Here is a 14,094-nt window from a genome sequence, read left to right as displayed (position 1 = left end):
AAGTGAAGGGCACCGTAGCTAGGCCCTTCGGCCGCAATGCGTTTGCCCACACGGGATCGCAAGGCACATTGTGGTTTGGTGCAATGTGCCTTTGCGATCTCGTGCGGGCGATCACATTGCGGCTGGAGGGCGTGGCTACGGTGACATTCACTTTAATGGCTCGCCACTCCCCCTCCTGTCCCCACAAAAAAGTGAGCCGGCCGCAATGCGAAGCAGTGCTTTCCAGCCAGAATTGGACCGGAACGCACATCATCTAGTGTGAATGTACCCTAAGAAGAAACGCCTGTCCTCTGTCAGCATACACAAGCTGTAACCCCCTTCACCAGCCAGGGCTAGAACTCTATCTATGCAGGTAGCATGAGCTTTATTGATTGCATAGCTCTAGGTCCAACCCAGCAGGGGGTGGGTCAGATCTCTGCAGTAAGACCGCTGCTTCTGGATAGAGTGCAAGGAAACTTCTCTGCAGTATGCTGTATGCAGTGTGGCAGGTGACAGGAATTTCTGCTCAGGCTGTGGCTTCTAAACATCTCCTACTGTATCGTTTTCCGGTGAATATAGCTACAGAGAACCAAAGATGGGGAGATGACGGAAACAGAATAACAGAAAAGTGATCAGTATCTGACCATTTCGAGGCTTGGTGCTACCCGCTTCTACCCTGTTGCCCTTGGCACTGGCTTATGACTGTCATTATGGTGAATACAGCCCTGCACATGAACTGGGAGTTGTGCCTACAGTTTCCCCAAGGCAACAAAGTAAACAAGTCTCAATAGACACAGCTGGCACTTCAAGAACCTGTAGAGGGAAATAAACACTATTTGTAAAGTTAATGCAATCTCTGTCCTGTCTTATCGGTTAGAAAGGAGCTACGGCAGTAAAGTGCACCTGTTATGAGAGAAAGATGTGGGCTGCCATTGCTGGCTTTCTGAAAATGCTAGGTGTCTGGCTTCTGAGTTCTATGAGCCAGAACAAGCAGCAAAACGGTAAGCAGAAATCATTGTCTCTATGCTTGTTTCCGGTCTGCATGAAGCCAGGAAACTGGCATTCTCAGAGGTCTGTAATGGCAGCAATCATATCATATAATGCTTTATCTCACGGCGGGTTTCCTGTACATTGGGTTTGGTGATACTATTGCTTAGTTGATAGAGTCTCGGTCATCCTGGTCATTCAGGATCGGGGTTATGTCAGCTTCATCCCTGGATTCCGGCTCGGCCTGAGGTCTCCTCTTTGTCATCTTGTTCAGTGTGCCCCCCTAGAGACATGCAGAAAGCAGAGATCAGCAAAGGCTCAATAATTATATTGCTAAGTCACAGCAGTCATTGCGGAGCAGCTACAGAGTTTTTAGGAATTCACCGCCCTCAATGAAAATTCAGTGTCAATGATTCCAGCAATGTGGTCGCAGGACTTTTTATAAATCCGCCAGCTTCAGCACCTGATCATGTTATCCAACTGATCGTCTGATGTGATGTAATCGCTGTGACCAAACAGTCATAATCTTCCGAAGTCAATCATACTTCTACACTCATTCATTATTTGTTACACTGATTACACCAATATCTTTTTCATTAACAAACAAAATCGGTGTTCTATACCGTGACGGGTCAAGTGTTCTATACCGTGACGGGTCAAGTGTTCTATACCGTGACGGGTCAAGTGTTCTATACCGTGACGGGTCAAGTGTTCTATACCGTGACGGGTCAAGTGTTCTATACCGTGACGGGTCAAGTGTTCTATACCGTGACGGGTCAAGTGTTCTATACCGTGACTGGTTGCGAGTGTTCTATACCGTGATTGGTTGCTGTTCTTTACAGCGACAGCCCATTACCTGTTTTTTGTCCACTATGTTTAGGGCCAGAGAGGAAACTATACAAGCAATGGTATTTGCCAACATGAATATCATCATCTGCTGCCAGCGCCACAACGGGATCTTAGCTTCACTAGAGACAGAAGGAAATAACAGAATTCCATCAGACCAATTTCCATCATGACTCTATAATCATTATAATCATTGTCTTTACAATTCTGGACATACCTGGATTTAGTTCCAAGGATTCTACCAACAATAAGATTAGAAACTCCAATACCAATCATCTGCACAGAGGTAGCCAGGCCCATGGCTGTTCCCAGTGTAGCTTGTGGGACCACGAGAGGGATAGAGGGCCACATGCTGGCCTGAAGGTACAAATCAGACATTATCAACTGAGAAGAAGGTACATGTACACAGGATGTTCTATTGATATATCACCATCATGAAAAACAACCAACATCTCATGTTAACATGAAGCTATATAACAGTCTTTCTTGATGGGTAAATGAAGCCTAACCAGAGGACCTAAATACTTTCCTGGAGAAATGCTGCTCCGGGTCCCCTCTAGTACTACTAATTTTTCAGAAATATGGTCATGTGAATATTGATAAATATCAATATTTGGATGAATAGAAATATAAAACGTTTAGCAGGTAAACAGATTTCATATATTATCTCATCTCTGTATTCAGAGGTTTGTCTGGAGTTTAGCTTTTAACGTACATAAAATGTGTCTCAGAATTATGCGATCCTCATGAACACATCTCAACATTCACTGATCTATGGTCACCCTGAGGAGAACAATACCTTTTTGCAGATTTTGACAGATCCCTGCTTACCCTGTAAGGCAGGGTTCACACCTAGGCGTATTGAATAAATAAAAAACACGCGACAAACGCCCGTTTCCGAGGGCTACTTGGCTGTATCCCAATGGAAACGCGAGACTAAAATGCCCGAAAGAAGTACATGTACTTCTTTGGGCGTAGGCCGTTTTGTATCGCGTCCAGAGGGCGGAAATACGGCAAGGTGTGAACCAGACCCATTGAATACAATGGGATTTAGATGTTTGAGCGTTTTGTAGAGCGTTCGTCGAGCGTTGAACGCACTACAAAACGTTCAGGTGTGAACCAGGCCTATGTGATGATTACCTGATCTTCCAAATCCTAATCAAGCTCTCCCCAAAAGGGTCATACCCCCACTATCACCCTACCCCTCGCTCAGTTACCTCATAGGCCCCCCTCCTTGTGTCTATGCTCCCCCTGATATTTTCTCTTCTCCTTTCGCCATCACTATAGACTCAACCACACTATACACTCCAGTCTTCCTTATACACTATATTATTTACATTGGTTATAGTTAAATTCACATATATGAATCATAAAGACTTGCTATACACCCAACATACACTTACACATTCCTGACTGCTATACACCCAACATACCCTTACACATTCCTGACTGCTATACACCCAATATACCCGTACATATTCCTGACTGCTATACACCCAATATACCCTTACATATTCCTGACTGCTATACACCCAACATACACTTACACATTCCTGACTGCTATACACCCAACATACCCTTACACATTCCTGACTGCTATACACCCAACATACCCTTACACATTCCTGACTGCTATACACCAAACATACCCTTACACATTCCTGACTGCTATACACCCAATATACCCTTACACATTCCTGACTGCTATACACCCAATATACCCTTACACATTCCTGACTGCTATACACCCAATATACCCGTACACATTCCTGACTGCTATACACCCAATATACCCGTACACATTCCTGACTGCTTTACACCATTCCTGACTGCTGGCTTTTAAGAACTTCCAGATTGCCCAGTGCCATCTGTCCATGGTACCTTGTGACTTGACAGAATTCACCCGGAACCTGTAATCTGTTAGAATAATATAACTTTACCCACCAACATATCTGACTAAATAATAATAATGACATGTCATGATTAGAGAAACCATTAAAGCCTTACCGCAGCAAAGGAGTAGGTGACCCCTAGCCACAGGGTGGAGACCAGCGGAGGAACGAAAGTAAACGCCAGGAGGGCGAAAACTGGCAGCGTCAGGACCGCACAGAAGACAGCCAAGATCCCTCTCTTGCCCACATTGTCCTGAAAGAGAACAACACTCTGGTATAGGACAGTGACACAGAACCTGTATGTATGGTCAAAACAGCGGCAGATAAGGTGCAAAGGTTTTCAGACATGCCAGTACCAATTCCCTTCTCTGTCCCTCCAGAGTACAGTACATATGAAGTACAGAAATGTAAAGCATCCAATCACAACTCACCTTTCTCTGCTGTGACTTTGGCAAATTAAATCTGATTGGTTGCAGCATCACTAGCATTCTCTGTGCTGCTATTAAGTTTCATAGTTAATTAAAGTGTATGTAAAACTTTTTCTAGCTTTGGAAACAGTAGAGAAGGGTTAGAACGCCCATCAGGTTTTTGCTGCCTGTGTCGGGACCTGTAAACCAAGGGCCAGCTCCCAGCCTCATTCTACGCTTTTGCCTCATTTCATTTTCCTGTTCTTTGGAACATTTACTGGCACCATTGTTAGTGTTCTTTCCTCCATTTAAAGCCTGTATGAACCTCATACCTCCACCTCTGATGATGGGACATTGCCCTGAAACATGTCATCGGAGTCGCTCTTCTCCCAGGTTACTTTGTTGGTCCATGGTACCATCCATCCAACTATTCAGGATGATTTATAGTGCAACTTCCTCAGATGCAGTGTCCCTTGTGGATATTATTCATCCTTTTCTCTCTTTCTCACACACCCTAATCCAAGCCATTGTTTGCAAGTGTATCTTTAATCATTAATTTAATAAGAGAAGTATTCTCTTCACTATCCCGTGTGCTCTGTTCTGTTTTTCAGTTATCTTGGGATATATACAGAGCTTGCAAGAATTAGCAGTCGTATGCCTTGCTACCAGTAAAGTGTGATACATTGGAAGGTTCCCCAAATAACCCAACCCAGCTATGTATTAGAAAGCTGTATAATGGGGTTTACAAGACACTTACAATCAGTATCCCCACAATTGCAGAGAGCACCAGAGAGCTGTCATATACAGCTCCCGCGATATAGGATGCAGTCTGCTGGTCGTATCCTTGGTATTTGTCTTGAATGAATTTGCTGGGAAATAAAAGAAAGCAAGCAGCGTTAGTCTTCAATGCAGAGAAGAGCTTACAATCTAGAGACACATACAGCAGAATATTTACCTAGCATCAGCCACAAATGGAAAGACCCCATTATAGAAGAACATGATGGTGAGGACCAGCAGCCAGTATCGTAGTGGTAATCGCTTGATGTCCTGCACTCGCTGTACAGATTACAAAAAAAACAAAAAAATTCCAATTGTTATTACGGTCACCTACCAGAGCAAAAACAACATGCCAGAAGGAACCTCCTTGAAGAATAACTAGAAGTTTAACAGGGCTTAACCCCTAACCTTAGAGTTTCAAGGCTCTACTCTGGATAAGAGTAAGTATAAGCGGCCATGTGCACCTTTCCCCCTTTTTGCTAGATAGCAATTGATTTGATCTGTTGCCTTGTGTTGCAATGACGTCTGATCTTTGTTATGTAATACTAATGTTAACCAGCTGGATGGGTTAGCAGTGGGCTGGCACAAGGCAGTGGTCTAGGGGGAATCAGGAAGTAGAAATCTGGCCCTAACACTAAGTGAGACAAAGATTCTGGGAAAGGCCAAACATTCTTGAATTGAAGGAAAGGCTACTTACAACTTTCTTAGATTCTTCTTGGATGGCTCCATCAAGGCCCAACTGTTTCATGCCCACTTTATCTAATATGCTGACGGTGACAGCGGAACAGAAACCCAGGACACATAAAATGGTTCCTGCACACAAACACAAATAAGTTAGCACTGCAAATATCCTATTATTGGCCATTAAGAGCTTATGTCCTAAAGGAAAGCACTTATGTCAGAAGATATTGAGGAAAACAGCTGCCTTCCAACATACAGTCTGCATAGAAGTGCCAGAGTAACTAAGACAGGGGACACCTGATGGATCAGTCTAGGACTGGGACAGGATCACCTGCGGCATCAGACTGGGGCAGGGGGCACCTGCGGCATCAGACTGGGGCAGGGGGCACCTCCTTGTCCCAGCCAGCAGCATGACAGTCCACTGTACTACCAAGCCAGATGTTTTTTAAATTTGCTGATTCTGATAATTGCTCTTACAGAGATTGCTGAGATAGTGCTGCCAAAAGTCTATTGAATGGTCTTTATAGTGGAGTACTTTGACACTTTAACTCTCAGAAAAGGTAAAACTTAAGTGTTTTTTCTGGAGAAAGGAAGTAGGACAGGAAGACACAGACAGCAACAAAAACATTGTCAGAACTTCTTACTTTCCCTTCCGATACTAAAAGTGTGTCCCCATTAAAAAGATTTCCCATCACTTCCTACCCTAACAGTAGCAATCTCCTGGTAATAACAATCTCCCCAACACAGACATTAATAAAAACATTCCCAAGCTTCATCCAAAACATAAAAAGTCTTGGCTGAAGCTGAACAAAAAACCTGATCCAAAACCATTATACAGGTGAAACTCGAATAATTAGAATATCGTGCAAAGTTCATTTATTTCACTAATGCAACTTAAAAGGTGAAACTAATATATGAGATAGACTCATTACATGCAAAGCAAGATAATTCAAGCCGTGATTTGTCATAATTGTGATGATTATGGCTTACAGCTCATGAAAACCCCAAGAACCCCAAATCCACAACCTCAAAAAAGTAGATTATTACATGCAATCAATAAAACAAGGATTGTACATAGAACAATATCGGACCTCTGAAAAGTACAAGCATGCATATGTACTCAGTACTTGGTTTGGGCCCCTTTTGCAGAACTTACTGCAATTACTTTTGCACGATATTCTAATTATTCGAGTTTCACCTGTAAGTTATCTTTAAAAAGCAACTCACCTCCCCAAAGTGTCCACTGGATTCCAAAGTGAACTTCAAACCTCTGGGTGAGGAAGAAGTTGAGAACACTGCCCAAGCGGGAGAATGACAGGGTTAGACCAAAGGCCAGAGCCAGCTCTTTTCCTCTGAACCAGAAGGCTGTGATACGATTCTGTACAACTGAAGAAATTAAAGAAAAAAAAACACATTGAATGGTGGTGGACAAGGAGTGCACCCAAAATCAGGCACCTGCCTGATCAGACCACAACAGGGGGCGCACCTGCCGGATCAGACCACAACAGGGGACACCTGCCGGATCAGACCACAACAGGGGACACCTGCCGGATCAGACCACAACAGGGGACACCTGCCGGATCAGAGACTCATGTGGAATGCCTTGGAAATATGGGTGCTGAATGGACCGCGGATGGCGCCGCATGGATCAGAGAATAAACAAAACGTCACCAGCACATCGCAATGGACACTTCATTGCGGTGTGCTGGTGACGTTTTGTTTATTACCTGCTGGATCAGACATTAATGTTCTCCCATCATGCACTACCAAACATACACAGGCCGGCAATGTCACCAAAACACAGTTATTTTATTACACATTTAAAGAACAATACTCCATCTGTATGGCTGCAGAAGAGTTTTGTAGAACCTTACTTGTCAGTGATCCATTCCCGGAGCCAAATAACAAGCGTCCGGTTAACATCAAAGGCAGCAGGTAGGGGGTTCCTTTAAAGTGTGACCCCAATGCAAAAATAGAGGAGCCCAGGACAGTCAGGAAGGAGAAGAGGAAAAGGCCAACTAGGAACAGAAATCAAAAGTACAAATATTTAACAACATTTCTCTTTCAGTTTAGCAGTCAATTAAGTACAATAAGAGAACACTACACATGTGTGTATATAATGTGATTGTGGGTTCATTTTATCTATGGCTTTCAGTGATGTTGCACAGGAAATTTCAGAAGGATGATATAAAGTCGGTGTACATTTGTCCCACAGCCGCATGTAATCAAAGGGGCCGGATGCTGGTGACATAATTGACCTTAAATATCCATATAATTCGCCTCATTGCCGTATTGGGTGAATGTCATTGATCACCTATGGCCTCATGGCTTTATTAGGTGAATGTCATTGATCACCTATGGCCTCATGGCTTTATTAGGTGAATGTCATTGATCACCTATGGCCTCATGGCTGTATTAGGTGAATGTCATTGATCACCTATGGCCTCATGGCTGTATTAGGTGAATGTAATTGATCACCTATGGCCTCATGGCTGTATTATGTCAATGATCACCTATGGCCTCATGGCTGTATTAGGTCAATGTAATTGATCACCTATGGCCATGTGGTCATATAAGGTCAATGATGCCACCAGCATCCCTGACATAACTGATGTTTAATTCTACAGAAGAATCCATATCAATAAATGCTTTAGAACTCACATCTGTTCCCTAGCTTGTCGATGAGGAACCCAGCCATGATCACCACCAAGGCATTACTGTGGAATAAGAGGAAAGACAATAACAGAAAAGTTGTTTTTTTAATGATCAGAAATGAGCAATTTTGAGCAGTATTTAGACCTGTATATGTTATGAGCAGTTTCAAAGATGTTGCTGGTTCATAGTGGAAGTGTAGGGTGCAGACTTCTGGATGTTGTGTTGTGTTGTGTCTGTAAGTGTATCTCCACTTTTGCAGTCAAATTTGAGAAAACCCCCCTATATGTTTGTTATGTGTTCCCATCCACACAGCATAACCAAAAATAATTTTAAAAATAAATGTCTTACATTTTAGCTGTTTTTTTTGGTGAGGGCCTTTGTGCAGATTCCAGACTGAGCTTCCTCTCATTAACATACAATGCTTCGAAGTCTTTAAAGCAGAACTCTGGGCAAATCAAATCCTAACCCTTGCAATGCGGGGGTAGCTCCACTGCAAGGGTTAAGATTTGATTTGCCTGTAGTTCTGCTTTAAGCCTTTGTTAGGACAGTGCCCAAATCTAGTTTACAACTGATAATAAAATCTGCCAGCACAGTACAGACAGGGTTAATTAGAGTAAACGTAACTTTGCACAGCCCCTCCCTAACATTACATAGGGGAAAGCTAGGTAGAAATGTTAAGCAAGAAAAAACACTTAAGATGTAAATGTTTTTAAATTATGCAATGTGAATGGGGACCAAGTATAAAGCAATTGTTATCCAGATCTGGCTGCAAAAGTGGAAATACACTTTAAGGCAGAAGGATTGCTAAGAAAAACAGACAGTGTCCTTTCCTCTGTCTCTCATCCACAAGCCTCATTATTCTATTGCTAGGTGTGTAATAAAGTCCTGTATACTCACGTCCAGGCGTATATAGCGTACAGCAGATTATACTGCTCCGGGGTCATGCCCAGCCCCTCCACACAGCCGGTGCTGCTATTACTGTGCGTGCCATTACAGGTCAGGTTCTGGAAACAATGCAGAGATAAAGACATTACTGAGTGATACAGAAATGACAATGTATAGAAGTACATGTGTCTAATATGTCATCCTGATAACGAGCAGTGGTATAGTGCAAAGTGACAAACAGCACCGACAGCCTGTGTGTTAAAGGATCTCCTTCACAAATCTCCCAACAGGTAACAATAAACATTTCCATTATAAGGCTTTCAAATCTGTATTTAGCTTATTGGATATCCCAAGAGGCGTCAGCTTCCACCCAGCAACCGGAAGGGGAAGGACCCGATAGCACATCATCAGTGGGCGGCTGCAAGAACCCGGTAGTGACAGCCGGCTCCCAATTACATCAGAGAGGGGAAGATGGCGGCACAGGACCCGGCATACAGTGGAGGATCTAAGCAGGACAAGCTGCTGGAACTGGGCTGATGCCATTCTCATCCCCAAAAAAAAACTTATGGGGAGGGGGAACGTTGCAATGCTGTTTTTTGCTGTGAAAGCTCACTTTAATGTCAGTACAGTTTTATTATAGTATTAGCCCCAACACTTACCCCTTGGAACTGGTCCTGCAGCACGCTGGGAATATCAAAGCAGAAATATGAGCCAAAGGTGAGCATGCAGTTGAAGAAGAGAACCACAAAGCGGTAATAGGCTGCAAAAGTGAAGGAACAATTTCATTACTGCTCGCACTGTCTACACCAATTAGATACAATTCAATAGGTCAAACTGTTACAGAAACACTTATAGGTCTTGTCCCTTCCCCAGCCTGTGATTGGCAGTGAAAATAGAAGCAGCAGACCAATGAAAGTAGAGCTCATATCCCTGTCACTCTTCTCTCTCGCCCAATCAGCATGCTCCTTGCACTGCAGCACAAATGTATACCTCCTTGCGAGGCTTCTCCCTCCCTCAGTGTGTGCCCTGCTACACAAAGGCTGATACAAAGTCAAATTCAGGTACTTATACTGCTTGCATTAGTAAAATACATTTCAGGGTGTATTGATGAATACAGAGCTGCTTTACTTTGCGTCTTTTATAACTGCCTGGAGTCCTGCTTTAAATAACACAGGAACTTCAGAGATTAAAGACTTAATTTATCAAAGCATCTAAACATACTTTGATACTAAGGATGCTTTGAGACTAAGGAAGCTTTGATACTAAGGATGCTTTACATCTGTAGAGCCCATGTCCATTAATCTGCCTTATGGAATTAAACACAAAAGGAACTCCGAACCATTTATATTTGATGTAACACAATGTGGAATTATTAGGATCTTCATTAGGCTTTTACTGCTGTCTACGTAGGATGGGGGTGGCTAAACTTCAGCCCTCCAGCTGTGGTGAAACTACAAAATCCCATCATGCCTGTAGCTGCCAGGGCCCTGCAATGCCTCATGGGATTGGTATTTTAGCCACAGCTGGAGTGCCGAAGTTTGGTTACCCTTAAGGTAGGAGAATGAGAACATGGGCAACGGTGGCACCATATGGCCATGTAGCGAAGAAGGGGCACATCAATCCTTCTTTCATGGAGCATGATGAGTATGAGAACTGGCAAAATTTCGGAGACACACAGGGTAGGTCCCCTTCTCAAGGTTACATGCACAGTTCCAAACATGAGCAAAACAATAATAGAAAAGAAATAAAAACTCAGTATTGATCAAGATAAGTATATCAGAGACCACCATGCTCGATTTCAGCCTCTCTTTACCTTTTTAACATGGAGGAACCCTTGAAATCACTTTCAGGTCTCAGGCAACCCCTGCTAATAATTATAATAAATAACCAGAAATGCAGACAGTGAAAAGCACAGTGTTTCCTTACATGGGTGGTGGAAGATTCCCACACTGGTGATCAGTGATATGCTTCCTTACAATAAACAATGAGAGAAGGACCGCTGTAAACTAGTGGTCATTGGGAGAAGGGCACCCTTACCCTGGTGGTCAGTAGGGAGAATGTCCCTTAACGGGCAGCCATTGGAAAGAATGCTCCTTACATTAGTGGCCAGTGGAAATAATGCTCCTTATACCGGTGGTCAGTGGGACCAATGCTCCTTACACTGGTAATCAGTGGGACGAATGCCCCTTACAGTGGTGGTCAGTGGAAAGAATGCTCCTTACAGTGGTGGTCAGTGAGAAGAATGCTCCTTACATTGGTTTCCAGTGAGAAGAATGCCCCTTACAGTGGTGGTCAGTGAGAAGAATGTCCCTTACATTGAGGGTCAGTGGAAATAATGCTCCTTATACTGGTGGTAAGTGGGACGAATGCTCCTTACACTGGTAATCAGTGGGAAGAATGCCCCCTACAATGGTGGTCAGTGAGAAGAATGCCCACTACAGTGGTGGTCAGTGAGAAGAATGCCCCTTAGATTGGTGGTCAGTGAGAAGAATGCTCCTTACATTGGTGGCCAGTGAGAAGAATGCTCCTTACATTGGTAGTCAGTGAGAAGAGTGCCCCTTACATTGGTGGTCAGTGAGAAGAGTGCCCCTTACATTGGTAGTCAGTGAGAAGAGTGCCCCTTACATTGGTGGTCAGTGAGATACATTGGTGGTCAGTGGGAAGAATGCTCCTTACATTGGTCTGGGCCTGTGTCAAAGGGCTTTTGTTCGTTTCAGATGGGTTCATATGGGCAGATCTTTTCTTTTGCCCTCTGTCCTGGTTCTGGGTTCCCCAGTTTAAATATAACACAAGGGTCACATCCCAAGACAGCAGCAAGATCAGCTGATAAAATGCAAATTTTACAAAAACCGACAAAGCTTTTTTGGCCTTTGACCTGTTGCCGAGACAACCAGAAGCTGAGACAGCAAAACACAGGAAACACATCTGCAGGGTGATCATGATCGTCCTTCAAAAAAAGCACTTTATCAAAAATACATTTGTGTCATTTATGTGATAAACAAAAAGTTTAATTGGCATGAAGAACATAAAGATCTCACCTATCAAATATCTGAAAGGAGGAACGATCGCACCCATGCGTTACACTCAATGCACGGGATCTGTTCGCTTAGCATGTGCTTTAGCACAGCACTACATGCTTAGCATTGCCTATACTTAGAATAGCACCCCAACGCACCTCCTGGCAGGTGTGCGCTGCAGTGCGTGCGGTCCCACAATAGCGTGCATTGTATTGCTGTGATAAAACATAATGCATGCACTACTTTTTATCACTGCAAGGAAACACAATGCACATTACTGGGGTACCAATGGCAACGCACCTAGTGAGCAGTACTGTGTGCTGTGCAATATTGTAAACTAAGCACATGGATCCCACGCATTTTGCTCAACGCTATGGTGTGAATAGGCCCAAAAAAATGCGCAACCATTTTCTAATGTTAACCCTTGCAGTGGGGCTACCGCCGCACTGCAGAGGTTTAGCTGCTTGTTTTGTCTAGGGGGCTCAAATAAAGAAAATATACTCACCCGATCCTCAATCCCACCTGGCTGCTAGACCAGTGCCCACACCCTCTTCTTCCCTGGGCTCCGGTGGTCTAAGGATCCATGACATCATCATGTCCATGCAAGGTCTATTCACTTGCATCAGACGTAAGGACACTGAGGAACATACCACAGCTGGAGAAGAGGGGGAGAGGTGACCAGTGACTGCCACGGGATTGAGGAACAGATGAGTATTTCTTCTCTATTCTGTTCACTAGACCAAAATCAGTATGCATTGTAAGGGTTAACTTTTGAGAATCCTGGAGATCACATATCAGAGCCGCCAAGCCGGACCACAGCCATGCTGATCTAGCTCACGTGACTCCTGGGGATTTAAACATGATCACATGACCGCCGAGTCACGTGCCCTGTGTACGGCAAGTTCTGGTGGGCTTCAAAATACTTTTTAACCCCCTCAGATGATTTTACTGACCTCTTTCTGCCGACACGGCCATGGCTTCCCCCGTCGGCCCTGCAGAGACACAATAGCATACAGATCACAGACTGCACAGCGTCCTCCGTCTCAGCACATAGTACATGCAGATGTCTGCGGGGATATGGAGGGTCCCCTGCTTGTCTCTTCAGGTGACACCCTGACAAAGCCAAAGTAACAGCAATCACTGACCTGATCACAGCACAATGCCCAGCCAATATCACACAGCTACGGGGCTGCGCCCTGACTCCGCCCTCCTGGAGGTGATAGACATTCACAGAGCCCCGCCCAGAGAGACGTCTACAGTGTCTGGTCTTTTAGACGGTAATAACATTCATAGCCAGTCGTACCTAATACGTCCACCAGAGGGCGCGCTTGCTTAGTAGGAGACCATTCATAGCCAGTCATACCTAATACCGTATGTCCACCAGAGGGCGCATCCCTTCGTTGAAGAGTACTCATAGCCAGTTATACTTATTATGTCCACCAATGGGCGCAACTACCTCGAAGACTTCATAGCCAGGAATACTTATTATGTCCACCAGAGGGCGCACCTCCTTCGTAGAAGATTCTTCATAGCCAGTTATACTTATTATGTTCACCAGAGGGCGCACCTTCCTCGTAGAAAACTATTCAAAGCCAGTATGTTCACCAGAGGGCGCACCTCCCTCGAAGAGTTCATAGCCAGTTATACTGATAATGTCCACCAGAGGGCGCCATCATTCGTAGAAGACTCTTCATAGCCAGTTATACTTAATATGTTCACCAGAGGGCGCACCTCCCTCGAAGACTTAATAGCCAGTTATACTGATCATGTCCACCAGAGGGCGCACCTCCCTCGAAGACTTAATAGCCAGTTATACTGATTATGTCCACCAGAGGGCGCACCTTCCTCGTAGAAAACTATTCAAAGCCAGTCATACCTAATATGTCCACCAGATGGCGTGCTTGACAAAAACAATGCAATATAAAAGTTCGGCTTTTTTTTTTGCATATATTTGCTGCTAGCAAGCAG

General features: G+C 44.1%; 1 protein-coding gene across 1 annotated transcript; it reads right to left on the bottom strand.

Annotated features, from left to right (window-relative positions):
- Positions 1–1,106: 1,106 nt before the first annotated feature.
- On the bottom strand, positions 1,107–13,112 carry LOC108783726 (major facilitator superfamily domain-containing protein 1-like). The gene is made up of 13 exons (XM_018552365.1): positions 13,080–13,112; positions 9,769–9,869; positions 9,122–9,228; positions 8,231–8,286; positions 7,444–7,587; positions 6,797–6,955; positions 5,586–5,701; positions 5,067–5,167; positions 4,869–4,980; positions 3,820–3,957; positions 2,030–2,169; positions 1,823–1,934; positions 1,107–1,249 (listed from the first exon to the last, which is right to left on the bottom strand). The coding sequence occupies exons 1-13, from the start codon at positions 13,099–13,101 to the stop codon at positions 1,133–1,135; spliced, it is 1,425 nt and encodes a 474-aa protein (XP_018407867.1). The 5' UTR covers positions 13,102–13,112; the 3' UTR covers positions 1,107–1,132.
- Positions 13,113–14,094: the final 982 nt, after the last annotated feature.

This window comes from Nanorana parkeri, unplaced genomic scaffold (genome assembly GCF_000935625.1).
Source record: "Nanorana parkeri isolate BGI_ZX_2015 unplaced genomic scaffold, ASM93562v1 scaffold85, whole genome shotgun sequence".
Lineage (NCBI taxonomy): Eukaryota > Metazoa > Chordata > Amphibia > Anura > Dicroglossidae > Nanorana > Nanorana parkeri.
Note: the sequence above shows the minus strand (reverse complement) of the source record. Positions and strands in the feature narration are given on the sequence as shown.

Coding starts and splice junctions, on each gene's coding strand:
- LOC108783726 (XM_018552365.1), bottom strand. CDS start 13,101: ATGGCCGTGTCGGCAGAAAGAG. Junction 6,956..7,443: donor CGGGAATGGATCACTGACAA/GTAAGGTTCTAC, acceptor TAATTTCTTCAG/TTGTACAGAATCGTATCACA. Junction 1,250..1,822: donor ACATAGTGGACAAAAAACAG/GTAATGGGCTGT, acceptor GCATGTCTCTAG/GGGGGCACACTGAACAAGAT.